The sequence below is a fragment of the Tiliqua scincoides genome, chromosome 4, assembly GCF_035046505.1.
Source record: "Tiliqua scincoides isolate rTilSci1 chromosome 4, rTilSci1.hap2, whole genome shotgun sequence".
Classification (NCBI taxonomy): domain Eukaryota; kingdom Metazoa; phylum Chordata; class Lepidosauria; order Squamata; family Scincidae; genus Tiliqua; species Tiliqua scincoides.
The window spans coordinates 222,752,620-222,780,114 of record NC_089824.1 but is presented as its reverse complement, the minus strand read 5'-3'; the positions used below and the strand labels follow the sequence as shown (position 1 = coordinate 222,780,114).

At 48.0% G+C, this 27,495-nt stretch overlaps 1 protein-coding gene and 1 pseudogene across 1 annotated transcript in view; one reads left to right on the top strand and one right to left on the bottom strand.

The window, feature by feature from the left end:
• EFCAB8 (EF-hand calcium binding domain 8) overlaps positions 1–27,495 on the bottom strand; it is a 55,361-nt gene that overhangs the window by 7,371 nt on the left and 20,495 nt on the right. The window contains exons 11-23 of the mRNA XM_066624745.1: positions 26,153–26,283; positions 21,887–21,954; positions 20,736–20,884; positions 19,615–19,752; positions 17,601–17,696; positions 16,604–16,831; positions 14,751–14,821; positions 12,857–13,064; positions 10,499–10,723; positions 6,712–6,933; positions 4,083–4,238; positions 1,829–1,997; positions 1,605–1,737 (exon numbers count right to left, since the gene is read on the bottom strand). Coding sequence (XP_066480842.1) covers positions 1,605–1,737; positions 1,829–1,997; positions 4,083–4,238; positions 6,712–6,933; positions 10,499–10,723; positions 12,857–13,064; positions 14,751–14,821; positions 16,604–16,831; positions 17,601–17,696; positions 19,615–19,752; positions 20,736–20,884; positions 21,887–21,954; positions 26,153–26,283 — 1,994 coding nt within the window. The remainder of the gene's footprint in view (positions 1–1,604; positions 1,738–1,828; positions 1,998–4,082; positions 4,239–6,711; positions 6,934–10,498; positions 10,724–12,856; positions 13,065–14,750; positions 14,822–16,603; positions 16,832–17,600; positions 17,697–19,614; positions 19,753–20,735; positions 20,885–21,886; positions 21,955–26,152; positions 26,284–27,495) is intronic.
• LOC136650457 (5S ribosomal RNA) lies at positions 2,176–2,292 on the top strand (annotated as a pseudogene).

Genomic DNA, 27,495 nt, shown 5'->3' with positions numbered 1-27,495 from the left:
TTGAGCCCCACCAGCAAGTACAAACCCATCACCACACCCTTTGGTAACTGGTTCCATTGCCAAACAGCTACTAAGGAAGTTTCACTGATATTCATCCCCTTTAAACTGTCCCTTTGGGGCGGGGTTAATACACTGAAAATGAATCTCCCTTACGTATCTTACATGCAATTGTTATGCATACCACAAATGTGTAAATAATGGTCATAATTAATGCTCTATGCCGTTTCAGAAATTTTTAAGGGGAGCTTCCCTGCCTAGGATTGTTAAAGAGAAATGCAACTTTTATTTACTGAAGGAGGGTTTGGATTTCCTGGTTTTAGTTTATATCATCAAACTGATCTTTTAACTCTCACAAAGTATTGGGATCATTCTTCACATCTGGGAAATCCCTCCGGGGGTCTTTTAGAAGCTTCTTCAGTGGCTCCTCTCCCAAAATGGGGGGCCTTGAGGTCTGCATATGTTAAAACAAAGGATATTCCACCAACAGCAGTCGCAGTTGATATGCGTGGACCACAATGGCACGGAAATATATATCTGACCCTCATTCACTTGCTAAATTAACACCAGAATTGATGACTGGGAAGGAATCCTTTTTGTGGAAGACTTGCAGCCCAGTCCAGCACAACTCCCAAGCAGTGATGCCAACATGAAATCTGCCCAGGAGGGTTTCTCCATCTGGAGGGTTTCTCCATCGGAGTAAGGGAACATTATTCGGACCTGCACCATCTCTATTGGTGATGCAAGTACATGTGGAGCCAGGCTGGGAAACTGAGTCCAGGAAAGAGGTTCCTGCTGCCAGACCTGCTTCCTTCCCTGTCCTGATCTGCCCTCCTCTCCATCCTGCCCCACTCAGCCCTGCTCTGCCGCACTGGCATGTGGAGCTGGCTGCTTGCGGAGTGGCCAGGCCACCCACTCTGTTCTGTGGCCTTTTGAAGCAGCTGGAAAGAGCCTGCCAGAATGCTTGTGAGTCCTCCTTTACACTGTGACGTGTCACTGTAAGTAAGTTGATGAAAGAAGACTGCAGCCTGTCCACTGCCCAGTTCCCAGTGAGGAAGGTCACTGGTGCACACGTGCCCCATTCCAGAGCACCACTGTGCAACAGCAAGCATTCCTTGGGGAAATTGGCTGTGAGGGGGGTCGTGTCGTTGCACCTGATAAGCATCCCTGTGCTCAGCTTCCAGGCCCCCTTTACTTTGGAGACCTGCCATGTGGCACGATGGGCATCTGCATCATGGTATTAGCTGCCAGTGGGTGGGGAAGTAGTGACACGGCCAGCTGGTTCCTTGGCAAATGTGACAGGGAGAGAAGGGAATGTTGCACAAAGGAGAGCAGTTTCCAGCTGCTGCCAGCTTTTCAGCAGCCTGCTTCCCTTTGCTCTTAGTGCTTCATACAGAGGCAACTGTAAGTACCAGCATTGTGGCTGTGTAGGAATGTGCCTGCCATTGATTGCAGGGCCAAGATTCTAGGGTCAAGGCACCATAAACACACACATGTCCACCAGAGCCCACTTCACCCATTTCTGGGGGGTGGGGGGCAACTGATCCTGCCTCCACAGCACAAGAGCCAGCAGCGAAAGATGTTGCAAGACTGTTTCAGCTACTCACTCCCAGTGGGGTCGTCGGCCTTCATTCAGGACCTTCAGGGTGTGCAGGGAGGCCGTGCGGCGCAGCTCCTCTGGGACTTCAGCCATGACCAGTTGCTGCATTCCCAGCCTCCACAGTGACTGCCCAAAGGTCCCTGAAAGTCAAATCAGGAGCAGATCTGGGTGAAAGTGCGAAATGCCAACCTTCCAGCAGTGTGTGCCCGAGACTCAGGTGAAATGCGCTACCTATGTGCCTGCCGGTCAACATCCAGAGCTTGACTGTGCAATCGTGGCTGGCAGTCAGAATTGCTCTGAACCGTTCCACGTAGCTGATGCTGACTATTTTCTTCAGGTGCCCCCTCCAAGAGCTCAAACAGGGCGGGGGAACCAAGGTGGTGACCCAGCCATTCAGGACCTGTAAAAAAGACAATTCACCTAACCACTGGGGTAAATAAAATGCTGCTCCTCTTCCAGTCAAGTTCAGTGCCTGTAAGAGAAGAATGCTTCAATGCAGACCACAGAATGACTTTAAGGAAGTGACCAGGTTGATCTCCCAAGGCAGGGAGTTCCACAGGCCAGGCACCACAATGGCTGCAAGTAACTGTTACCCTGCACATGCCTGATCTCGTCTGATCTCGGAAGCTAAGCAGGGTCAGGCCTGGTTAGTACTTGGATGGGAGACCGCCTGGGAATACCAGGTGCTGTAGGCTTATACCATAGTCTTTCGAGACTGAAGGTTGCCAACCATACTTGATTTGCACCATAGATGTAAATCCGAGGATCCAACTTTTCTTGGTGTAGAATTTGGGTGCAAATGTTTGTGAGGAGTACCTAGAATTCAGTGGGCACCACCATTTTCAAAGACTGGCAGTGCTGCATTTGAAGGCACCACTGTGTGTGTGTGGGGGGGGTGCCACAAGTGCAATCTCCTCTGTTCCATATATTACTGATTGATTCTGCAGGCACGCAGAGCCTACTTAGGAACCTGATACAGGGGCCAGTTCTTCAACGAGTCCCAGCGAGACCAGGTCACCAACAGAGCCAGCCTCCCTGCTCTTCTGGATCCCTGCAAGCCGTCTTTCAAATGGTAAGGGAAGCAGGGGAAGAAGAGAGGAAATGGAGAGGGGAGTTGAGTCAGGCAGCCTAGAATGTCCCCTCTTCCACCCTGCCTTTGGGGGGGGGGAAGTAGGCAGGAAGCAAGGAGGGAAGGTGCCCCCAATGACATCGTTCCCTTTGCCCTCCATCATCTTCTCAGAAAGGTCTCTGGAAGAGAAGAAGCGGCAGTGGAGGAGGAGAATGTCACGCGGTCTATATTTCTTTTCTGTTCGTTCAACTACACACAAAACTACAAACCTGAACAGAGACCTGCATTACTTCTCAAACCTGCATGGAAAGGGAGTTTCCATACCTCCAAAGTTTCAATGAAGCTCCCCAGCCCTAAATCCAGCTGGAACAGCATATTTGACCCTGGCCATCCTGCGTTTGGGAAAAACAACTTTTGTGAAACAAAGGAAAAGCTTCACACATCCAGCCAGCAAACCTCACCGTCTGCATGACTGAGCTCCCAACCTAGGAAATAATCCAACGGCCACCAACCTGCTACCACAACCTCAACTGGGTGCCTGAACAAAGGAAGAAACCATCTGGTCCTTAGCCAACAATAAAGGACCTCCTGGTTGAGTTGCTCCACCAAAGAATTCCATAGGATTCTATGGAGCATAAATCTATTTAAAGACCTTAGCGTTATCCTCAGGTTCTTCATTTTACAAGTGTTCCTGATCCTTGCCTGGCTTGTTGTTGGTCTGTTGTGGATTATAGCCCAAGGAGACCTATTTGTGGCCTGGTGGCATACTGGGTGGTAAGAAAAGAAGATTTTTATTTACCTCTTGTGGGCCACCTGGTCACCCCCGGGGGGAGGGGGGGACTGTAGCATGCACTCTGCTGGCAGCACTGCATGTGATGGACTGGCAGGGAAAGGATCAGGCTGTGCATGTGCAGTCAAACTGACTTCACACAATACAAAGACAAGGAAAGGTAGCAGGGCTGTGTAGTGGGTGGGGAGACAGGTGAGGCAGAGCCTTTCTGCCAGAGTCCTTTGAAGAGTGCCACTGCCGTAGGAGATGTGCCAGCACGCATGTGGGTTGAGAGTGCTTGCGTGCCTCACACAGCAGTGGTGTTTTTCAAAGGACTCTGGCAGGGAGGCTCTGCCTCACAAAAGACAGCGGGGAATTTTATGGGTCCTTGATGACTGCGACAGACCCTGTTGCAGTCTAGCACACCTTCCAGATGAAATAACCTTGATCGAGGGGAAGAGGAGAAGAAGGGAACTCTGTCAGTAGAGAGTGAAGTGTGTCGGGTTTCCAAAATGCACCAAGATGCCACCCAGTGCATTTCATCTTCCAAAGTCCCATCAGGCCGTTTGGAACCTCCCTGAAAATACACCCGACTCATCAGAAAAGAGAAGCCCATTTTGTTGTGGGGTGTCTGCAAAGTTACTGACACTCTCAGTTGCGTCACGTGTCTCAGACTTTGGACAATATCTGCAGTACTCGGGGATTAAGTTGCAAAAACTGTTTGCAGACAAAACTTCATCAGACTTTTCTTCCGTGGTGTTCTTTGTCTCCACTGGTCTGCAATAGTCCATTATGTCCCAGATCTAGAGAATAAGGAAGAAACAGAGCTCAGGGGACCCTGGCTTGGATTTCTATTCAGACATGCACCACTTTGCATTTTCCTGGCAGCCAGCAGGGGGGTCCATCACACCAGCCTATTTTAAGTTCCTAAATGGTTTTCACTACTTTTCCAGGATTAATGCTGCTATCTCACTATAACTCGCTAACATTCTTTTTACGCATTTAAACTCTTCCCCATCCAGGAGGCCAAGTGCAGCTTCAGGCAGCAGGGAGGGTGTTCATCTCTGATGACCTACTTGCTTCCACTGCCCCTCCTCCTTCCACTCCCTGAATTGGAAAATGTGGAGGGGACCAAGAGGAAGAGGAAATGAGGAGGGGGGAGAGTGATGGACTGGAACATTGCAGAGGCAGGCACAGCATCAGGTAAGGGGGAGGTGGTAAGGGGGAGGAGTCCCTCGACCAAGTTTCGGCCCCAGTTCACCCTCCAGCCTCTTAACTCTGAACTGTCTCAGGTCACCCCCAGCCTCCACATTTCCTCAGTCCCCAGTTCTGCTCATGCCTCAGGGCTACGATTCCACAAGGACTCTTGGCCATCATGTCTACCTGCAAATAGGAACAGTGGCATCACTAGAGTTTACGTCACCCGGTGTGGGAGGCCAGCACCCATGGTGGACCTCCTCCCATGCAGTGGGCGGGGCAGTGGCCCAGATGGTGGGCGTGGTGATGTACCATTGCCTCGCCCTGCTGGTTTTTTGGCTATACCTTTTAATAGAATATAGGAATTTCAGTGTGGCTTTTTCATTGTATTCTGTTGTAAATTACACATCAAATGGTATATAACATTTGGTAAATGGTAAATGGTATATAACCAGACCTCCTCGGGCAGGAGGTCTGGTCTAGAGGGTTGAGCCTCCGTTTGCCTGAAGATAACATCTGAAGGTCGCCAGTTTGAGGCCACCGGCACTGTGCGACCTTGAAGCAGCTGACAAGCTGAGTCGAGCTATTTCTATCTGATCTGAGCGTGGGAGGATGGACGCCAGGATGGAGGCCAGATCAGAATGAAACATCTGAATTGTTGTAGCTCTTGAAAGACAGAGCCTTCTTTCAATTGTAAAAATCCCTACGGGGATTTAAATTAGCCTGCCTATGTAAACTGCCTTGAATAAAGTCTGAGGAGAAATATGAGGACCTAGAAAGGCGGTATATAAATACCTGTATTATTATTGTATTATAACATGATAGCATTATTTCTACAAATTGCAATTTTAGCTATTTTGGTCACTATTGTTGTCACCTCCCCCAGGGTGTCACCTTACTAACACCTTATTGGTTCCATGCTGTGTCCTAACAACATCTCACTGGCTCTTTGAACAATCAGTCTCATTGGTCTGTTTTGAATTAAGGAAATGTACTTTTTGTTACATAAGACACTTGCATCTTTGTTTTCTGTCTATAACTTTTAATAGAATGGAGACATTTCACTCCAGTTTTTTTCCATTGCATTCTGCTGTAAATTACACATTCGATGGTATAATCCATGATGATATTATTCCTAATAACCACAATTTTAGTGATTTTGGTCACTAATGCGTGTCACCCTCCCCGTGCGTGTCACTCTAGCTACACCACTGAATAGGAGCATGGCACGCTACAAGAAGCACAATGGCTCCTCCTCTCCCTTTTAGTTATGTATTTCAGTACTATATTTACAAGACTTATATTCCAACGTTCCCACTAACATACAGGGCACTCAAGGCAGTTTACCATTTTAAAAAAATCATTAGCAACATATTATAGCCAGGTGAAAAAGCCTGCTTTGATCTTGCAGTCCTCAGTCAGCTAATCAGAGAAGGCAAGGAAACAAATTTTCTGTCACACTGGCAGTCAAAAAAGTGGTTGCAGGTAAACCTGTTGTGCAGGTCAGGAAGGAACAGAGCCTGGGAGACGACAAAGCTCCTCCAAAGAAATGAAAGCTTCAACGTCACACTGCACAAGCCCTGCCTCTTTGCAGTGACCCACGCATGAGATCCACAGAGACCAGGCACTCCTTCTTGGTGCATTAGTGCACTGTGGTCAGTGCTTTGCTGCCTGACACACAGCTCTGCTCCCGTTTCTCTAGAGACATCTTAATGGGGAAAAGTCAAGTCAATAGTGTAGCTAGAGGGGGTGCAAAGCACTAAGTTTTGCAAGGAGACTCACCGTGGCATGCAAGCAACCCCTCCCCTCTCCTTCAGAGCCATTCCAGGCCAGGGGAGCAAGAATAGAGGCAGATGCCCCAAAGGCCTCCTTGGAACACTTCCAGACGGCAAATTCCTCAGTTTTTCTCCCACTGCTCAGAATGGCTCCGAAAGGGAAGGGCCGCTTGAACATGGCAGTGGGGCTCCCTGAAAAACTTAGTGCTTTGCACCTCCTCTAGGTAGATCACTGAGCCAAGTGTATTTGGAGCAGGCACTGGAACCTCAGGGCAGCCAAGCCAAAGAGCAAGGGGAAGCTGACCTTAATGTAGCCAAGAGTATCTCCAGTGAAGAGGACCAAGTCCTTGTCATCTGTGGACATAGCGCTGACCGCTATTTCTCGGGCGGTGCCATGGGCTCCTCGGAACTTGCCCATCATCCCCCCTTTGTTGCCAACTGCCCAAGCGTAGATAAACCCATCCGAAGAGCTAGTCATCAAAATGGCTGTGTTGGGATCTCGTTCTCGAGTATTCAGGAAGATGACCTAGAAAGGCAGAGAGGATTCTCTGTTGTCATGCCCAAGCTTGTGGTAGCCATTTGCCTTGTCAGAGTCAAATTAATAAAACTAATTAACAAATTAAATAATATAGGCTAATGGGTTCTGAGCTGTCTGTGACAGATCAGGAGAGGGATCTTGAGGTGGTGGTGGACAGGTCAATGAAAGTGTCTACCCAATGTGTGGCGGCAGTGAAGAAGGCCAATTCTACGCTTGAGATCATTAGAAAAGGTATTGAGAACAAAACGGCTAATATGCCGTTGTACAAATCGATGGTAAGGCCACACCTGGAGTATTGTGTCCAGTTCTGGTCGTCACGTCTCAAAAAGGACATAGCGGAAATGGAAAAAGTGCAAAAGAGAGCGACTAAGATTATTACTGGGCTGGGGCACCTACCTTATGATTAAAGGCTATGGCGTTTGGGCCTCTTCAGCCTAGAAAAGAGACGCCTGAGGGGGGACATGATTGAGACATACAAAATTATGCAGGGGATGGACAGAGTGGATAGAGAGATGCTCTTTACACTCTCGCATAACACCAGAACCAGGGGACATCCACTAAAATTGAGTGTTGGGAGAGTTAGAACAGACAAAAGGAAATATTTCCTTACTCAGCGTGTGGTTGGTCTGTGGAACTCCTTGCCGCAGGATGTGGTGATGGCATCTGGCCTAGATGCCTTTAAAAGGGGATTAGACAAATTTCTGGAGGAAAATTCCATTATGGGTTACAACCTCTTGATTTTAGAAATGGGCTATGACAGAATGCCAGATGCAAAGGAGGGCACCAGGATGCAGGTCTCTTGTTGTCTTGTGTGCTCCCTGGGGCATTTGGTGGGCCACTTTGAGATACAGGAAGCTGGACTAGATGGGACTATGGCCTGATCCAGCGGGACTGTTCTTATATTCTTAACCAGGGGTGCCCAAACCCCGGCCCTGGGGCCACTTGCGGCCCTCGAGGACTCCCAATGTAGCCCTCAAGCAGCCCCCAGTCTCCAATGAGCCTCTGGACCTCCGGACACTTGCTGGAGCCCACACTGGCCCGACGCAACTGCTCTCAGCGTGAGGGCGACTGTTTGACCTCTCATGTGAGCTGTGGGATGAGGGCTCCCTCCACTCCTTGCTGTTTCACGTCTATGATGTAGTTGTGGCATCAAAGGAAAGGCCAGCCTTGATTTATGCAAGGCGTTTTATAGGCCTTGAGCTATCACAAGACCTTCATTCATATATATAAGTTCATCTTTAATATATTCATTTATGTAAACTTATGTAAATTTATTCAAATTTTAAATGTAAATTAATTCCTTTTTTCCCAGGCCCCTGACACAGTGTCGGAGAGATGATGTGGCCCTCCTGCCAAAAACTTTGGACACCCCTGTTCTTAACTATCAAATACACTGGTGGTGCATTTGTTGCTAGTATGACCAAATGCAGCTGTGCGAGAACCCCTGCTTTGCTTCAAAGGAGGAGGGCTGGAATGAGGGGAAGGTGTGTCCCACTGCAGGGGACCAAGTACCATCTCATTTGCAGAGTCATTCCTGTGACGACAACAGGAGGAGCACCTCCACCTCTAGAATGTGTACAGTTGTGGTGTCCAACAGACACTTTGCTTAACAGTGGTCAGGGGATTAATCCCTGGAACAATCACTATCCAAGAATTCAGATGGATGAGCGGCCTATGGGGCAAAACCCAGGAGTCTTTGCAGACCTAAGAAATGCCCTCCGCCTGCGAAGTCTGATAACTCAGGGAAAAGATTGGTCCAGTGTTGTGATCAGGAGGAGAGAGGAGTCACACCTCCAAAACAGCAAAGGACTCTCAAGTGCCTTCTGCACTAATTTGGGTCTGACGTCACCTCTTCCATAAGGAGATCCTGCTAAGAGGGTTTGGGGATGAGAAGGGGTGGGTTTGGCAGCAACAGCCCCCAATGAATCTGTGCTAATCCCTTGGGTCAGCCTGCCTTCTCTGGGGAGTCCCTTTCCCAACACCCCAACTTTACACTACTGAACCAGGTGCAGAGATACCCAAGCCACTTACATTCTCCACGGCCATCTGGGAAGTGCCAACTTCCTCCTGCCAGGTTGGGACATCCTTCTTTGACATGCTTGGAGGAACGTGATCACTCATCTCGCTTCCCACTGAGCCCCAGGCATTCCTTCTCAGCCCACTGGCTTCAGCTGCAGAGGCTTCCGCTGCGGGCCACCGATCGCTCTTCTCACTTCCCACAGAGTTCAAGGCTGCCTGCAAAATCATAATGCGCATCTTTCTCCCACCTGGCCTGACCCAACACTGCAGTCAGTCAAGTCTACCCTACAAACAGCCCTACCCAGCAGTCCTTCTGAGGAAGGCCCATCAATTCTTTCATCTTTACTCAGAAAGGTTTGATCCAACTATTTGCACTAATTCAATCTAACCAACTCTCTTTAACATGATAACCATATGCAAACCTACCACTGAAGTGGGATACCAAGTCCATTATCATCATCATTGTTGGCAACCTTCAGTCTCGAAAGACTCTGGTATCGCGCTCTGAATGGTGGTTCTGGAACAGTCTAGTGTGGCTGAAAAGGCCGATTCGGGAGTGACAATCCCTTCCACACCGGGAGCAAGTGCAGTCTGTCCCTGGTCTGTCTCCCTGGCTATGGGCCTTCCTTCTTTGCCTCTTTGCCTCAGACTGTTCTATGTTCTATGCCATTATCATATATAAACATGATTTGAAACAGTAATTTGAAAGGCAAACAGCTCCAAAGTCAGCTTGGCCCAATAAGAGCTGCCAAATACACCTGGACACCTGACTGCCAGCCCAATTCTATGCATGTCTACTCAGAAGTAAGTCCGATTAGAGTCAATGGGGCTTAATCCCAGGATAGAATTGGGCTGTGCTTCCACAGTTGTATTCAGGGCATCCACTCATCCATCTTCCATGCACCCTCATGGAGGATTATTTCATCACCTGCAGAAAAAGAATTGTGCTGCTCATCTGAGGCTTTAAAATAGTCGGCCCACATTTTATGCGTTACAAGGTCAGTGCATAAAGCCTAAATAGCATATACTCAAAACAAATCCAAAAAATGCACAATGTCTCATTAAGAACTCAAATTGTAGTACGAGAGAAAGGCCGTCAGGAACTGAGACGACTGAGATAACAGCAGCTTCAGGCTCCCATTTCAGCAGGGACATGTGGGGGGGTGGGGAGGCAGGTGAGGCAGAGCCTCCCACCAGAGTCCTTTGAAAAGCACCACCACCGCCATGTGAGGTGTTCAAGCACACACTACCCACGTGCTCTGCATGTATACTTTAATTTGCACAAGTAAAGTGCACATAAGATGTGGACCGACTGTAATGGAAACTTGGCATTGCTTCACTGCAAGTCCAACTGCATCTGACTAAAGGGGGGGGGGAAGCCACACAGAAAGCAAGCAGTTGGGCAGGCCCATGCCCAAGGGTATGCAGCCAGGCCTTTTTAAGCTGACAAGTGTCACAATCAGTCAGCACAGAGCAAAACTATTCATTCTGTGTCCTTTTGGCCTCCACCCCACAGATCCTCTAATGGCCCTACCTCTGCCTTGGGCTGCACAGCTCGGCTTTCATGCACAGCAGACCCTGGACACCTGTGTGGGACTGAAGACCCCGAATGGACTTTGGCGCTGATGGGTCTCCAGGGAAAGGTAGCTCTTGAGCGAGGGCCTGACATGCCGCAAGCCAGACACCTTCTTCCCGATCTGAAGTGGAAGCCGGTTGTCTTCTTTGGGAGACTAAGACTCTCCGTGCTCACAGAGAACTCCTGGGGGAAAGTGAGATGGTTTTCATGTCAGGGGCCACTTCATGAGCAGAGACGAAGCCACCACTCCACTCCAGGACCACACGTTGCCATTCATTGCAAATGCATTACCATGAAGGATTAGGTGGCGAATCTGATCTCAAAACCAATAGAAAGAGGACAAGCAAATAACTACTGGAGCAAATGTTCCAAAAAATGCTCACTTTTTCTGTTAACATTATTACTGTTATTTATCTACCAGTCATCATCATCATCATCCACCACCAAAAGTCCACAAAGCAGTTTATGAAATAAATATAAGGTCCCAAAAAGTTCACTATCTAAAGAGATGCAGAAGAAATATATGGGAAGTGAAAATGACAGACACTGAAAACCGAAATTTCATGAGGACACAAGGATTGCAGGTGTCCTTTCTGTGCTTTATCATGAAGGATAAAGGAGCCATCAGCACCAGAGATGGCAGGCAGGAATATCTGCAGCTATGGCTAAATTAGTGCACTACATAAGGACAAGGATAATTGTCATAATTGACATAATTGACATAATTCCACAGTCAGGGAATTAGAGGACAGGTCCTCTCATGGATTGAGAACTGGTTGAAAGCCAGGAAACAGAGAGTGGGTGTCAATGGGCAATTTTCACAATGGAGAGAGGTGAAAAGCAGTGTGCCCCAAGGATCTGTCCTGGGACCGGTGCTTTTCAACCTCTTCATAAATGACCTGGAGACAGGGTTGAGCAGTGAAGTGGCTAAGTTTGCAGACGACACCAAACTTTTCCGAGTGGTGAAGACCAGAAGTGATTGTAAGGAGCTCCAGAAGGATCTCTCCAGACTGGCAAAATGGCAGATGCGCTTCAATGTCAGTAAGTGTAAAGTCATGCACATTACGGCAAAAAAACAAAACTTTAGATATAGGCTGATGGGTTCCGAGCTGTCTGTGACAGATCAGGAGAGAGATCTTGGGGTGGTGGTGGACAGGTCGATGAAAGTGTCGACCCAATATGCCTTTAAAAGGGGATTGGCAAGTTTCGGGAGGAAAAATCCATTACGGGTTACAAGCCATGATGTGCATGTGCAACCTCCTGATTTTAGAAATGGGCTATGTCAGAATGCCAGATGCAAGGGAGGCCACCAGGAAGATGTCTCTTGTTATCTGGTGTGCTCCCTGGGGCATTTGGTGGGCCACTGTGAGATACAGGAAGCTGGACTAGATGGGCCTATGGCCTGATTCAGTGGGGCTGTTCTTATGTTCTTAAGGAGCTGGTCAACCAGGAGCACTGGAACAATGAGGCACATCTATCCACAACTATGTTCAGTTTAGTTTGGAATCCAGAAGTAGAGATCATGATGTGGAAAAAGCTAAAATTTTGTATATGGGTATTAGCAATTGTTGATTTAAAAAAGTAGAACTAAAACCAGAGTTACTAATGGGGCACTTTAATCATTGACTGGCAGGTGGCACCACTGCCCTTCAGAATGCTACTTTAAAAAGTGCCCTGGTTCAAGGAATATCAAATCTGCCCTGTCAGGCATTTTCTTGAACGAAATGGTGCTGCAGCCAAAAGTGCTCCACAGAATGGCTCCTGTCAGAGCCCAGACCACACACAACAGCTGGGCCTCAGACTTGCCGGAGGAAGATCTATGCAGGTCCCTGTGCTCAGATACCAGCTGCCAAGGTGCAGGCCCCCCAGGCTCCTGTTGCAAGGAGGAGCCAGGCAGTGAGGAGACCCAAGAACCTGAAACAGATCCCCAGAAACGCTTCCTCCTGTGCCAGACTGATCCAAGGGCTCGCCAACACAGGGAACACATCTGGCCAAAGATGGTGGGGTGGGCCCTTTAAGGGGTAGAACCAGGTAGGGAGTATGGAGCCAGGACACATAAGAGAGCTTCGTTGGCACTGATCCATTGTTGGGTAAAGTGGCACATTCGGAACTATCGGAGGTGTTGGGACCCTGGCACACATAGCCTTGGAGATCTTTCACATCACTCTTCCTCAGGAGTGCCTTGTGTGAGGCTTTGACAGAACTGGATCTGCTTCCTGTGGCAATGGGATCTTGCACTCCTGCCCAGTCCTAGAGAAATGCCACTTTACAACTGGAATGGTGCAGAGCCCTGCAAGTGAGTGCCCATGAACTTGCCCTTTTGGGAAGGAGCGCCAGGGGACTCTCCGACGCATTGAATCGGCAGAACGCCTGCCCAGAGTTGATATTCCACAGCACGATGTCTCCACTGCAGGATGCAGTCACCAAAAGCCTGTTGCTGTGACCGTCCATGCATAAGACATCATCCGAGTGGTACGATTTCCAGTGCTTAGACTCAATGACTTTGTCCTCTTCTTTTGTGTCTCTGGGAAGAAAGATGAAGCAGGCCCATCAAAGCTGTGCAATGGGCAGAGGGAGCAGGAGAAGAGCCTGCCCCAGCCTGCCTCCATCCACCTCCCTCTCTTGCCCACTAGTTTCAACAAACTTTTGGCTCTCTTCAATGCTTGGGTGGTGAGACAGAGTCACCCCTGCGAAGGTGTCTGGACTGTGCTGAGGCAAGGGAAGGTGATCCTCAAGGCACAATCCCCTGGGCAGTTCTCTTGCACAGCTTGAGTGCATTTTCCAGGGCACTGGAAACATTTGGAGTTTCTGCAAGCACCAAAGAGCTACAGCTTAGATGAGATGTGCAAGAGCTGTGATCTCGCTTGTGTTTTTTCCATTTAAATTCAAAATCAGCCATGGGGTTGGGGATGAATCAGATTGTTGTTGTGATGCTTGGCAATTGGGGGCTCTCAAAAGTGCCTTTCCATCCCAAAAAGGGGCTGTGCGTGCATTTGTGTATATTGTCTTGTTTGGCTTCAGTTGCAATTAAGCATTGATTGATTAGGCAGATATTCAATCAGTTATTTTCTATGTACATTACAGATTTCAAGCTGGTCTCACTGCCATTGCGAGAACCCTGGGACCAATAGTTCTCAGTGCCATCATGAAATTACAGTTCCCATGATTCTTTGGCAGAAGCCAAGGTAGATAAGACAATATAAAACTGAGCTAAGCCATACAAAACATCTGATGTATGGACTTTATTATGTGCACAAAATGTGGGACAAAATTAATTGCGATTTAAAAAATGGTTCTCTCATACACACACCTTTCCCATGAGAGGAGGAATTCCCATGGATTTTCGCCACAAGAGTGCAATACAGAATCAGAGACTGAGCTGAGAATGAGTTCCTCCCCAGTATGAGTCTCCCTTCTGCCATGAACTCATGAGGTGGCAGAGCACTCAGCCTCAGTCTTCCCAACTGCAAAATGGGGACCATCCTATTTACTTACCATAGGATTGTTGTAAGGATTCCATCAACACAAATCATGCAAAACAGTTTGCCCACTCAAAAAGTGCTATGCAAATGCTAATTTATTATTATCATTATCATTAATCATCTTCTTCCCATATGAAGTTCAGTTACTGTCTAAGAAGTCTAGAAAAAAGGCACCTAAGGGGGGACATGATTGAGACATACAAAATTATGCAGGGGATGAATAGAGTGGCTAGAAGGATGTTCTTTTCCCTCTCACGCAACACCAGAACCAGGGGCCTAGATGCCTTTAAAAGGGGATTGGACAGATTTCTGGAGGAAAAGTCCATCACAGGTTACAAGCCATGATGGACAAGTGCAACCTCCTGATTTCAGAAGCAGGCTACCTCAGAATGCCAGATGTGAGGGAGGGCACCAGGATTAGTTATCTTGTCTTTGTGCTCCCTTAGACATCTGGTGGGCCACTGTGAGATACAGGAAGCTGGACTAGATGGGCCTCTGGCCTGATCCAGTGGGGCTGTTCTGATATCTTCTACACAAAAAGGCTAAACTGGATATTATTTCTCTAAAGCAGTCATCCAGCACTCAGGGGATTAACTCTCATCTTCATAGTGTTTTCCTTGAAAAAAATTGTCTGTTGCTGTCGTCCCCACCACCCCCACATTGTGTTGCTATTAGCTCCCAAGGGAACAAAAGACAGGTACCAAGTCAACCAGTTTGTTGTCACTTACAGATACCAAGTCACTCTCCTACTCCACCCGGACACAAAAATCTTGTTATCCACATATGTGATGCAGCTGATCTATTGGAAACAAAGGCAAAAGAAGGGGAATGAAGAAGGTTGAATAGCCTAAACACATGAAAAAATGGTATGTATGTTTTGAGATATGTAAAAAATATGGTAACTGCTTCTTTCTTAAGAACCTGATGGTCAATGGAAAACGTCAGAACATTCTAACAAGCGCTAGTCATTTTGAAGCCCGTGGGACCCGCAGGAAAGGAATAAACATTGTCCCTGTTTCTGTCATTTGTGGGCAAAACACAACATGTCCCATGGAAAGTTTGTAGACATCCCAAACTAGCTTCATGGCTCAAGCATGTCTGAGGAGGACTAGCAAATCTCAGGCCAGACAAATCCCTCCTGCCACCCTTGACTAAATCTGCAAGCTTCATCCTCAATCTCATTCTTCAGCAGGAAAGGATACCCGAGACAAGACATTTAAAATAGACTTGTGGCTCTATTAGTTCTGGGTGCTTCCACCAGAGCTCTTCAGTACTGCCAAACCACCGCTTTTCTGGAGGCAGAATGAAAGGTTCCACACAGTGTTAAATACAGTACTATAGCGAATAGCAAGGCTTTTCCCCATGGAGGGCCAAGACCCTCCTAGAATGTCTGCGCACAAGTAAATTCCGTTGACTAAAGGACCCCGGTGACTTCAAATGACAGTGTTCAGCTTGCAGACTGAGTCCATGGAATTGCTTCCTGCTAATTCCAGCTTGGGGATTTGCAAGCAATTGCCCCTGCAGCTGCCTCTCTGAATTTACCCCAATGTCTCTTTCTGCCCTCAGAAAGAAGGAGCTAATCACCAGTTTCCTCTCTTTCGCTCTTTAGCAATGAAATCGTGCTGACATTCACCGGTACATCTCAAAGCCATCACGTTGTTTCAAGACAAGGCACGATTCCTACAAGGAGGTATTTGCAAGGAGTACAGATCCTCAGCACATACTTATACACAGATTCCTAGCTGGCTGGTCGGCTGGCATTCTAGATTGCAGTGCGACATAGCAGGCTGCAGGCTTACAAGCTACTAGACTGGATGATGTGGGAGATCCTGCCTGCCTTTTGACACTGCAGGCTGAGACATGAGCACATTAAATGACTCTACTCACAAGCAGTAGCATAGCTAGAGGGGGTACAAAGTACTAAATTTTGCAGGGAGCCTCACTGAGGTGTGCAAGGGCCCCCCCCCCTTCAGAGCTATTCCAGGTGGTGGGAGCAAAAAAGAGGCATAGGCCTGACTCTGAAGTGGAGAGGGAGGGGCACCTGCAGCTGTGGTGAGGCTGAATGCCTCCTAGCACATCTCTTCAGACACTGAGAGCCCAGTCCCACCTTCCCTGTTCATTGCCAGAGGAAAACATGAACCCTTTCCTGTCACCTGGCTGGAACTTCCCTGTCAGAATGCTTGTCCCGTGAGGTTTTCTACGCCAAAAAAAAAGTCAGCAGGCACCCCCAGAAACAGGCAGACTCGAGTCAGCATGCGTGGGGACAAGTGCCAAGTCAGGGGGGTCCTGACTCGAGTCATTTTCAGAGTCTTCCATGCGCATGCGCAACTCATGAGTCAACGGGTCACCCAAAATCACGCATTTTCATGACTCGAGTTCGAGTCACTGACTCGAGTTCCCAACCTTGCAATATGTGCATTCAGCAGCCCTGCATAAATGTGTCCAAAGCTCCTCCGACTGGTGGGAGTCGGGAGAGGGCTTCATGCAGAGCACCAGACCTCCCAGCTGTTGTCTCCTTATGCTTAGGCAAGTGTTTTTGCTCTATAACCAAGCACAGGCCTCTCCTTCCACCAGGACTGACCTCTCCCTTGTCCACAAAGGGAAGCTCCATCAGGCAGGCGCCGTTGTTGAAGTTCCATAGTTTGATGATCCCGTTTTTCAGGCTGGTGATCAGCCGCCTCTGTGGTGGATCAAATATCATTGCTGTGATTTCCACTGGATTTCCCTTTGCGGTGGAAAACTCCATTAACTTCTGTCCAGTTATGATATCCCAGACACAGATGGACCCATTGTAGCTGCCACTCACCGCCTGCAGTAGAAATTGCCCATGAACAGCATCAATCTCCTTCCTAGGTCTCTTTACATATTTAACATCAATGTGTTCACTTTCTTAGGATATCTATTCTCCCTCACTGCTTTTTGGAGTGACTGGCCACTAAAACAAAACATAACATTTATACATGTACATACACACAGCTCCTTCCAATCACAGTGCAAACCCCTCCATGGATGATAAGGGAACTTGAACCTCAGCCTTGACTTGAGGAACACCTGGCACCTGGTCTAAACTCTACCCTTATGCTAGAATTACTTGTCTAATCATGTGAGGTTTGTGATCATGATATTCACAAGCTATTTCCTTGTAGTTCCTCTTCAGGGAACTGCAGAGAAATCAGAGATGTCCTCAACTCCTCTGGGATTCATTTCTGTGATAAAATCATTGCGAGGCATTTGTATCCTTAAGACCTGGTCCTAGTAGATGGACAAGGGAGGAGGGAAGTACTTGCACAGGAAGAAGACACTCTCCAAAAGATGCGGACATTCCCAGCAAACCAAGAATGACATTAGAGGAGATGAAGAGTGGGAGACTCAGCCAAATCCAACTCCCTTGTAGCGTAAAACTTTTGCTTCTTCATAGTGAGAAGGGGGAACCCTCATCCCTGCTGACATGAGTTGCAACTTTCTAACTATGTGGAAACTGTAAACCCAGATCTGTAGTTTCCCTGCCCTTCTCTAACTGCTGCCCTTACAATGATGTTCTCTGACAGGACCCTCAGTCTCTCAGCAAAGCTGCACACCTGCTTAAAGTTCTTGTTGTACAGTGCACAACACAGCGGCTGGTCGTGGGACCTGACGTCTCCATCTGAGGATTCCGCACCAATGAACAGACCAATCTGGAGCAAAATGAGAAAAGTGCAAGACATGGAAAGAGTCCAAACTGCCACCCATTTCATAAGAGACTGAAAACATAGAACAGACCTGATATTTAAAGTTTAGATAAAGATTAGATCAGTGATTTTCAACCTTCTTCATCTCACGGCACACTGACAAGGTGCTGAAATCGTCAAGGCATACCGTCAGATTTTTGGCAATTGACAAGGCACACCTTGCTGTTGGCAGGGCAGCATGGTATGCTCCCCAAACTCCTGTGGCTGCAGACTATCCACGGCACACCAGTGTGCCATGGCACACTAACTGAAAATCTCAGGCAGGCAGGCAGAGCAAGCGAACAGCGGTACTTTCATCCTCCAAAGCCTACTGAAATGGTTTGGTTTTGTAGCCAGCCTTTGGAAAGCCAGCAGTGAGGAGGCGGGGAGACCTTCTCTGTGAAGAGGGCTCCACAGCATCTGGCCACTGTAGAAAAGGCTCTGCTCCTGGTCCAGTCTAATCCAGCCTCCCCATGAGACCAAATGCAGAGAACAGTTCCTGTTCTGTAAAGGAGGACAAGGGATCTCAAGCAAGAGTATTCAGGGAGGTGCCACCAGCCTGCTGCAGCAACAGCAACGAAGAATCTTGTGGTGCCTTAAAGATGCAACTACGTCATTTCAGCAAAAGCTTCCATGGACAAGTCCACCCTCAATAAACTACAATTTCCAGGATTCTTTAGGGGAAGCCATGACAATTAAAGCAAGTATAAAATCAGTATAAGTTGACAGTGCAGATACACTGATAAGATTCTTTAATCTTCATGACCTCCTAGTCCTGATGAATAAAGTCTGACCCTGTTATATGTGATCCTAGAAGCCTGCAGAAATGTCTCTCTCATCTTTCAGCAAAGTGCTTCGTTTTCTAGACATGTTCACTGCAGTTCCATCACCAAGCTGGTGATGCTCACTGCAGAGGTACAGACCAGGCTTGCTTTGCACCCAAGCAAATTATTTTCTCTCTGTCCTAACTGAATGCATACATGGTGAGCTGATTGTGTAAATGTGCCTTGAGAAGTACACAAGAACATAAGAACAGCCCCACTGGATCAGGCCATAGGCCCATCTAGTCCAGCTTCCTGTATCTCACAGCGGCCCACCAAATGCCCCAGGGAGCATACCAGATAACAAGAAGACCTGCTAGGCTTCCTGGGAATTGTAGTTAAGAACATAAGAACAGCCCCACTGGATCAGGCCATAGGCCCATCTAGTCCAGCTTCCTGTATCTCACAGCGGCCCACCAAATGCCCCAGGGAGCATACCAGATAACAAGAAGACCTGCTAGGCTTCCTGGGAATTGTAGTTAAGAACATAAGAACAGCCCCACTGGATCAGGCCATAGGCCCATCTAGTCCAGCTTCCTGTATCTCACAGCGGCCCACCAAATGCCCCAGGGAGCATACCAGATAACAAGAAGACCTGCTAGGCTTCCTGGGAATTGTAGTTAAGAACATAAGAACAGCCCCACTGGATCAGGCCATAGGCCCATCTAGTCCAGCTTCCTGTATCTCACAGCGGCCCACCAAATGCCCCAGGGAGCATACCAGATAACAAGAAGACCTGCTAGGCTTCCTGGGAATTGTAGTTAAGAACATAAGAACAGCCCCACTGGATCAGGCCATAGGCCCATCTAGTCCAGCTTCCTGTATCTCAAAGCGGCCCACCAAATGCCCCAGGGAGCACACCTGGTAACAAGAGACCTGCATGCTGGGGCCCTTGCCCTAAGGCTGCCATGGCATGAGCCAACTAACACTTGGTTCAAAGAAAAGGTCTGCACAGACTGAAAAAACCCAAGCCAGGTGGTTGTTCTGTCGTCCAGGCACCCAAAACAGCAGCAGTTTCTTAACTTCTTCCCTCCCCCCCATCACAGCTCTGCAAAGTCGCTCACCGTGTAGGTGGCACAAACCAAGATATTGCTAGGCCGGTGATAGTAAGCAGCTGAAATGGGAAAGTTTCCCAGTGGGACATTCCTGCCATGAATTGACTGCAAGCAGAAGTGATCCATCAAATCCCAGATGCGGATATTCTGTAGGAAGCAAGAGAGAAATCAGGTTGGGCATCTATGGCGCCCACGACAAAGAGCTCTGTAGACATCACCAGTCAAGGTTCAAGAGCTTCCCGTATCCTCAAACCAATGCCCATCATCACTGCCAAGCTACAGCCAGAGAGGCAAAGCAGACATGGGGGGCAGACCCCTGGTGGTGAGAACTGGGTCCCTCCTGAATGCCTTTAAAGTTGAGGGGAAGGGGAAAACCTGAGGCATGGGATGGGTACCGCATCTTATAATTGCCATTCCTGCCCTATTGATTTCTCATAAGTTTGTCCACTGTGGCCCTGGGAGGCAGGAAGAAAAAAGGGGCAGAGAGAGTCAGTGGGGGAGGAGAAAAGGGGAGGGGAAACACTGAGAGGAGAGAGAAGTCAGGCAAAAAGAGGAGAGGCCTAAGGCAGAGTGTGCATGAAGAACCACGGTTAGAGGTTTAAATCCTGCTTGCTGCACCCTGCTTATTGCAGCCCCTACAAATGAGTTGGCAGGGAAGTGCTGAACCCTCCCCCCAAAGCTACCACCACCAGCAGCAGCCCCAGCGGCTGTGCTCCTGGCAGGCCTTTGAGGCTGGAAGTAAATCCCTGGCAGGAGAAAAACTGCTGGGCGGGGGGGGGGGGGGTTCAAGAAGAAAAACACAGGAATGAAATTGTTCCACATCCGCACCTCCCCAAGCCTCCGTGTTGTGCTTTAAAGTCATGCCTGCCTCGCTTTACAGGAATTCAGCTTGACCCACATTTCAACACACACTGCATCGCTCCAGCACAACAATCTCCAGCCCAGTCCTTCCATACTCAGGTGGCATTACCCGAGTATGCCAGCTGATCCCTCCCACAACCAAACTCTTCCACTCCCTTGGGGGATGGAGATTCCCACACTTCCTGACACCACGCAAAGATTCCAGGAAGTCCCCACCCATCCAGGCACGCCCCGGCCTCTCTCTCTCCAGTTCCTTCCAAACGTCCTACTTTGTCCTTGGAGATGCTGACAATGGTCTCCCTCTGCCTGTTGACCATAATGTGGGTGACGGCAGTCGCATGGCCTTTCATCTGTGTGATGGGGCTGCTGGTAACATATGGGTTCCAGACTTGGATCAGTGGCTCAAATCCCCCTGTCACTGGCAAGACGGAAGAAAAATGTCCACACCTCTGCACTTCAGCAGATCTGCATCTTCTCATCATTCACAGAGCAAGTTTTGATTTTCTTAGTGGTAGTGAGCACTTGCTTTGCATGTGGAAGGCCCTAGATTTGACCCCAGCATCTCAGACAGAAGGAGGAACCTTCCAACGATGGGACTGTAGTTCCTGAGGTTTAAAAACCCTCCAACCACTAGGTGACACTACCACCCCAGCTTCTATTGACATTCTACCTAGCGCATCACCTTAAAATTAATCTCCAACTTCATTAATATAAAGTCTACCACATTTCTCTTTCCTTCAGTTCCCCGCCTGATTAGGGCCTTTTTGCTTCAACCAGTGCTGGGGGTGGAATGGAGTCACTGCTAGACTTTCTATTCTGAAAGTGGAAGGGCGCCATTATTGCCCCACCTGCTTCTTCCTGGAAGCTCTGGGTGTGAATGGAGTTCCTGTCTAGTACCCAGTGAAGCCAGTCCAGAGGGAGTCTACTTAATTCCACCAATACTCCAGCTTACATACTGCAACCTTTGGCGGTTGCAACCACACTCCTTTTTTGCTTTCCTTAACATCTAGCCTGACAAAGAGCTCTTGAAAATTCAGAGTCTGGCTTAAGATTTAGAGTGTACTTGGTTGATTCTAATAAATGAATGACCAAACTGTCTGATGGTTCATCCCCCCCCCCAATTGGCTCAACACTGCTACCTACAATGTTTTTGGGGGAGAAACTCTTTCTGCCGCTTAGTCAGAACTGATGATAGTATTAAGCTAGCTGGTGGTTTGACTCCACACCTGCAAGGTGGCGTAGCTGGAGGGGGGCAGAGCTGAGTCCGGCAAGGAGGCTCAGGGGGTGGGCAAGTGGCCCCTCCCTTCAGAGCCATTCCCGGCGGGGGGAACAAAACGGAGCAAAACGGAGCCTCCTCCAGCTACACCACCACACCTGCATATGGAGTAGTAGTTTATGGAGTAGTTTCTAGGAAATATACCAAGAATGTTAATTTCAGAGGCGTAATCAAAGCAGAGGATTCCTTTCTTCAGCACTATCACAGCTGATCTGGAAAAAATGGAAGAGAGAGAAAGACCAGATGTGTGCAGGCCTCTGGTTCTAGTACCCCCAAATGGTAGGTTTTGTGGCAAAAGAAGCAGGAAAAGCATTTGCCAGAAGCATGATGCATTGCAGAATAGTTGCCAGAGTCTTATGATCAGGATTCAGAATCACAGTTCAGGACCCAGATTTCCACAGCAAGTCTGCCAGTTTAGAATTGTTTCCTCACCAAACACCATCCTGGGCCTGACAAACTTGGGTCCTACTTAAAGTAGCTCATGCTGGCTGTTCAAGTGACACAAGGCTGCTTCCACAGAACACCCTTTCACATTCAGAATCATTAATGGCAACCCAAGCAGGCAAGACAAAGGACAGCAGTGCCATCTGCTGTCCAGGGCTCTGAACCACACACTTAAGAACATAAGAACAGCCCCGCTGGATCAGGCCAGAGGCCCATCTAGTCCAGCTTCCTGTATTATTATTATTATTATTATTATTATTATTATTATTATTATTATTATTATTATTATTAACAGTATTTATATACCGCTTTGCAACAAAAAGTTCACAAAGCGGTTTACAGAGAAAAATCAAATAACTAATGGCTCCCTGTCCCAAAAGGGCTCACAATCTAAAAAGATGCAAAAGAACACCAGCAGGTAGCCACTAGAAAAGACACTGCTGGGGTGAGGCGGGCCAGTTACTCTCCCCCTGCTAAAAAAAGAGGAGCACCCACTTGAAAAAGTGCCTATTACTCAGTTAGCAGAGGTTATCTCACAGCGGCCCGCCAAATGCCCCAGGGAGCACACCAGATAACAAGAGACCTGCATCCTGGTGCCCTCCCTTGCTTCTGACATAGCCCATTTCTAAAATCAGGAGGTTGCACATAAACATCTTGGCTTGTAACCCATAATGGATTTTTCCTCCAGAAACTTGTCCAATCCCCTTTTAAAGGCATCCAGGCCAGATGCCATCACCACATCCTGTGGCAAGGAGTTCCACAGACCAACCACATGCTGAGTAAAGAAATATTCTCTTTTGTCTGTCCTAACCCTCCCAACACTCAATTTTAGTGGATGTCCCCTGGTTCTAGTATTATGCGAGAGTGTAAAGAGCATCTCGCTATCCACTTTATCCTTCCCATGCATTTCATATGTCTCAATCATGTTCCCTCATAAGGGCCTCTTTTCTAGGCTGAAGAGGCCCAAACGCCGTAATCTTTCCTCATAAGGAAAATTGCCCCAGCCCAGTAATCATCTTAGTTGCTCTCTTTTGCACCTTTTCCATTTCCACTATGTCCTTTTTGAGATGCGGCGACCAGAACTGGATGCAATACTCCAAGTGTGGCCTTACCATAGATTTGTACAACGGCATTATAATATTAGCCATTTTGTTCTCAATACCTTTTCTAATGATCCCAAGCATAGAGTTGGCCTTCTTCACTGCCACCGCACATTGGGTCGACACTTTCATCGACCTGCCCACCACCACCTCAAGATCCCTCTCCTGATCTGTCACAGACAGCTCAGAACCCATTAGCCTATATGTGAAGTTTTGATTTTTTGCCCCAATGTGCATGACTTTACACTTACTGACATTGAAACGCATCTGCCATTTTGCTGCCCATTCTGCCAGTTTGGAGAGATCCTTCCGGAGCTCCTCACAATCACTTCTGGTCTTCACCACTCGGAAAAGTTTGGTGTCGTCTGCAAACTTAGCCACTTCACTGCTCACCCCTGTCTCCCGGTCATTTATGAAGAGGTTGAAAAGCACCGGTCCCAGGACAGATCCTTGGGGCACACCGCTTTTCACCTCTCTCCATTGTGAAAATTGCCCATTGACACCCACTCTGTTTCCCTGAATGTTGCTGGCCATGCGTTCCTCAAAGTCTCACTTGGACTCCCATATCACCTTCTTACATTTCTTTTGCCACAGTTTATGTTCCTTTTTATTCTCCTCATTAGGGCAAGACTTCCATTTATGGAAGGAAGCTTCCTTGCCCTTTACAGCATCTCTAACTTGGCTCATTAGCCATGCAGGCACCCTCCTGGACTTAGTGGAGCCCTTCTTCCTTTGCAGTATACACTTTCGCTGGGCTTCTATTACTTTTTTTTAAGCAGCCTCCATGCACTCTGGAGAGATTGGACTCTTTTTACCTTCCCTTTCAACCTCCTTCTAACCAGCCTCCTCATCTGAGGGAAGTTCGCTCATCGGAAGTCAAGGGTTTTTGTGAGAGATTTGCCCGGTATTCTTCCCCCAGTGTGCATGTCAAAACGGATCACAGCATGATCACTGTTCCCCAACGGCTCAGTAACATTTACATCTCTAACCAGGTCCTGAGTACCACACAATATTAAATCCAGAGTCACCTGTTCTCTGGTGGGCTCCATGACTAGCTGCTCTAAGGCACAGTCATTTAACATGTCAAGGAATCCGGTCTCCTTTTTGTGACCAGAACACAAATTGACCCAGTCTATACGAGGATAATTGAAGTCCCTGCTAATTGGGTAAGAGGCACTTTTTCAAGTGGGTGCTCCTTTTTTTAACAGGGGGAGAGTAACTGGCCCACCTCACCCCAGCACTGTCTTTTCTAGTGGCTGTCTGCTGGTATTCTTTTGCATCTTTTTAGATTGTGAGCCCTTTTGGGACAGGGAGCCATTTAGTTGTTTGATTTTTCTCTGTGAACCGCTTTGTGAACTTTAGTTGAAAAGCGGTATATAAATACTGTTAATAATAATTAATAAGTCCCCCATGATTACAACCCTGTCCCTCCTTGTCACCTCCCTGATCTGTTTCCTCATTTCAAGGTCCCCTTCCGGTTTCTTGTCTGGAGGACAATAGTACGCCCCCAGTATTGCATTGCTCCTGAGGCCTGGTAATTTAACCCACAGAGATTCTATGGTGGAGTCGGACCCACCTTCAATCTCTACTTTGCTGGATGCTATCCCATAAACAGCCATCCCACCTCCAACACGCCCCTCCCTGTCCCTCCTGTAGAGTTTAAAGCCTGGGATTACGGTATCCCACTGATTCTCCACATTCCATCAGGTTTCCGTTATGCACACTGTGTCAATGTTTTCCTTTGTCACCAGACATTCCAGTTCTCCCATCTTTGCTGAGAGACTTCAGGCATTTGCATAAGAGCATTTGTACATGGAATGCACCAGGATGGGCTGCTTATTAGTTCCTTTGTCCCCACATCCTCTCACTGTGCCAAACCGTCTATCACATCCCATCACACTACCATTCCCAATTTCTTCTCCTACTCTGCCTTTACCTTGTTGTTCTCTAACCTCCCCATCCTCGTCCCATAGGGATGAGGAGTCCCGAACCGGATGCCCCTCAGCTCCTGTCGGCTTTCCCCCAGAACTCGGGGGGAAACTCACTTGAACTCGGGTTTTACAAAACTTGCAGTCTTCGAGCACTTGTGTAACATTTCAGAGTGCTGAAAGTACTTCCTATACATTACCTTACTGTAAACTATACAACAACCCTGTGAGGTAGCTCATTATTATTATCCCCATAAAATAGATAGGCGAGAGCACAGTGACTTGCCTAAGACTATCGACAGCAATAATTTTCAAAGCTTTTCTCCTCACAGCACACTGACCTCTCTGGATTTCACCTCTTGTGTTGTCATTTCTGGCTTCCAACAGGCTCTTCCAGGTTCTGTGGTTCTATTTCGAGGGCCACAGAAACCCAGAAGAGCTTTTCAGTGATTTTCAACTGCTGTGCTCCAAACTCCCGCGTCACACCTTCACTGGGGCATCCAACAGATGTTCCCCCTTCCTTCCCCTTTCACAATTTTTCAGCGGTGCCTGTGAAAGGGCAGAAGATCCACAGGACACCCCAACCCCACTGTGTTTACTCACACTGCCCAGACGCAAACACATTCCTGCAGCTGGGAGCCGGATCTCTCTGGAGTTCCATTTATATTCTAGGCTTGGGCTGTGCTTTCCAGTTCTCTACGCATCCCAAAAGAGCTTCAAAACACTCTCCTCCCCTCTGCAGACACCTGAGTTCCCTTTTGCGCTTGTGAGAACTGCACTGTCATCTGAAAAGTGTTCTGGGACACTGTTTGGCTGACCTGTACTGCAGTCTAGACCTCCTTCAATCCCCCCATCCCCTCTGATATTAATGAGACCTTGAATCCCATCTTGGCCACTGGGTCTCATTCACAGAGCAGACAGAAAAGGGCCTCTCTTACTGGGTTTTACCGATGTTATGCAGTGGAAGCGACGTCAGGGCCATGGCGGTCTTCTCGGCCGGTGCGCAGGAAGCGACCAGGTTGAGCTGTGAGATATACGTGATCTGTTGACACCAGTCTCCATGCAGAGCCTGTGAGGAGGAGCAGGGAAAGGCATTTACAAAAGAAACAGCTATAGCACTGCAACCACGGGAGGGCCTTCTCTACCCGCAGGGTGGCCAGTTGAATTTCTCTTCCTGACCACCAAATACCCACCCCAGAAAGACTCAGAAATCTGTCCAGAATGGCAGGATGAACTGCACTGTGTCCGACTGTAGCTAAGAAACACTTATGTGCTCCTGCAGCTGTTAAAAGATACTCCCTACAAGAAGAAAAGTAGCAGATCCAACATAAAGATTCTGAACCATTGCTACTCCAGATGCCCCTGTTTTCTACCTTCAGAGAATTAAGAACATAACATAAGAACGTAAGAACAGCCCCACTGGATCAGGCCATAGGCACATCTAGTCCAACTTCCTGTATCTCACAGCGGCCCCACCAAATGCCCCAGAGAGCACACCTGATAACAAGAGACCTCATCCTGGTGCCCTCCCTTGCATCTGACATAGCCCATTTCTAAAATCAGGAGGTTGCACATAAACATCATGGCTTGTACCCCGTAATGGATTTTTCCTCCAGAAACTTGCCCAATCCTCTTTTAAAGGCATCTAGGCCAGATGCCATCACCACATCCTGTGGCAAGGAGCTCCACAGACCAACCACATGCTGAGTAAAGAAATATTTTCTTTTGTCTGTCCTAACCCTCCCAACACTCAATTTTAGTGGATGTCCCCTGGTTCTGGTGTTATGTGAGAGTGTAAAAAGCATCTCTCTATCCACTCTGTCCATCCCCTGCATAATTTTGTATGTCTCAATCATGTTCCCCCTCAGGCGCCTCTTTTCTAGGCTGAAGAGGCCCAAATGTCGTAGCCTTTCCTCATAAGGAAGGTGCCCCAGCCCAGCAATCAGCTTAGTCGCTCTCTTTTGCACCTTTTCCATTTCCACTATGTCCTTTTTGAGATGTGGCGATGAGAACTGGACGCAATACTCCAGGTGTGGCCTTCCCCCGGTTTTTTACAGCGGCATTATATACAATTTTATACATTTATAAACAATTTTATACATAGGCAAGCATTTCAAAATGTAGCTTTTCTCTCCACTCCTCCGCAGGCTCAAGTGGTGCAGACTTTTCTGCCCCTAAGAACTCTGCCACCTTATCTTGGTTCTGTTCACAAAGCTCAAGACACAGTTAAATGTTGGTCTTTTAAAAATGGGAGTTGACACTTGACCGAAGGGAAGCAGCA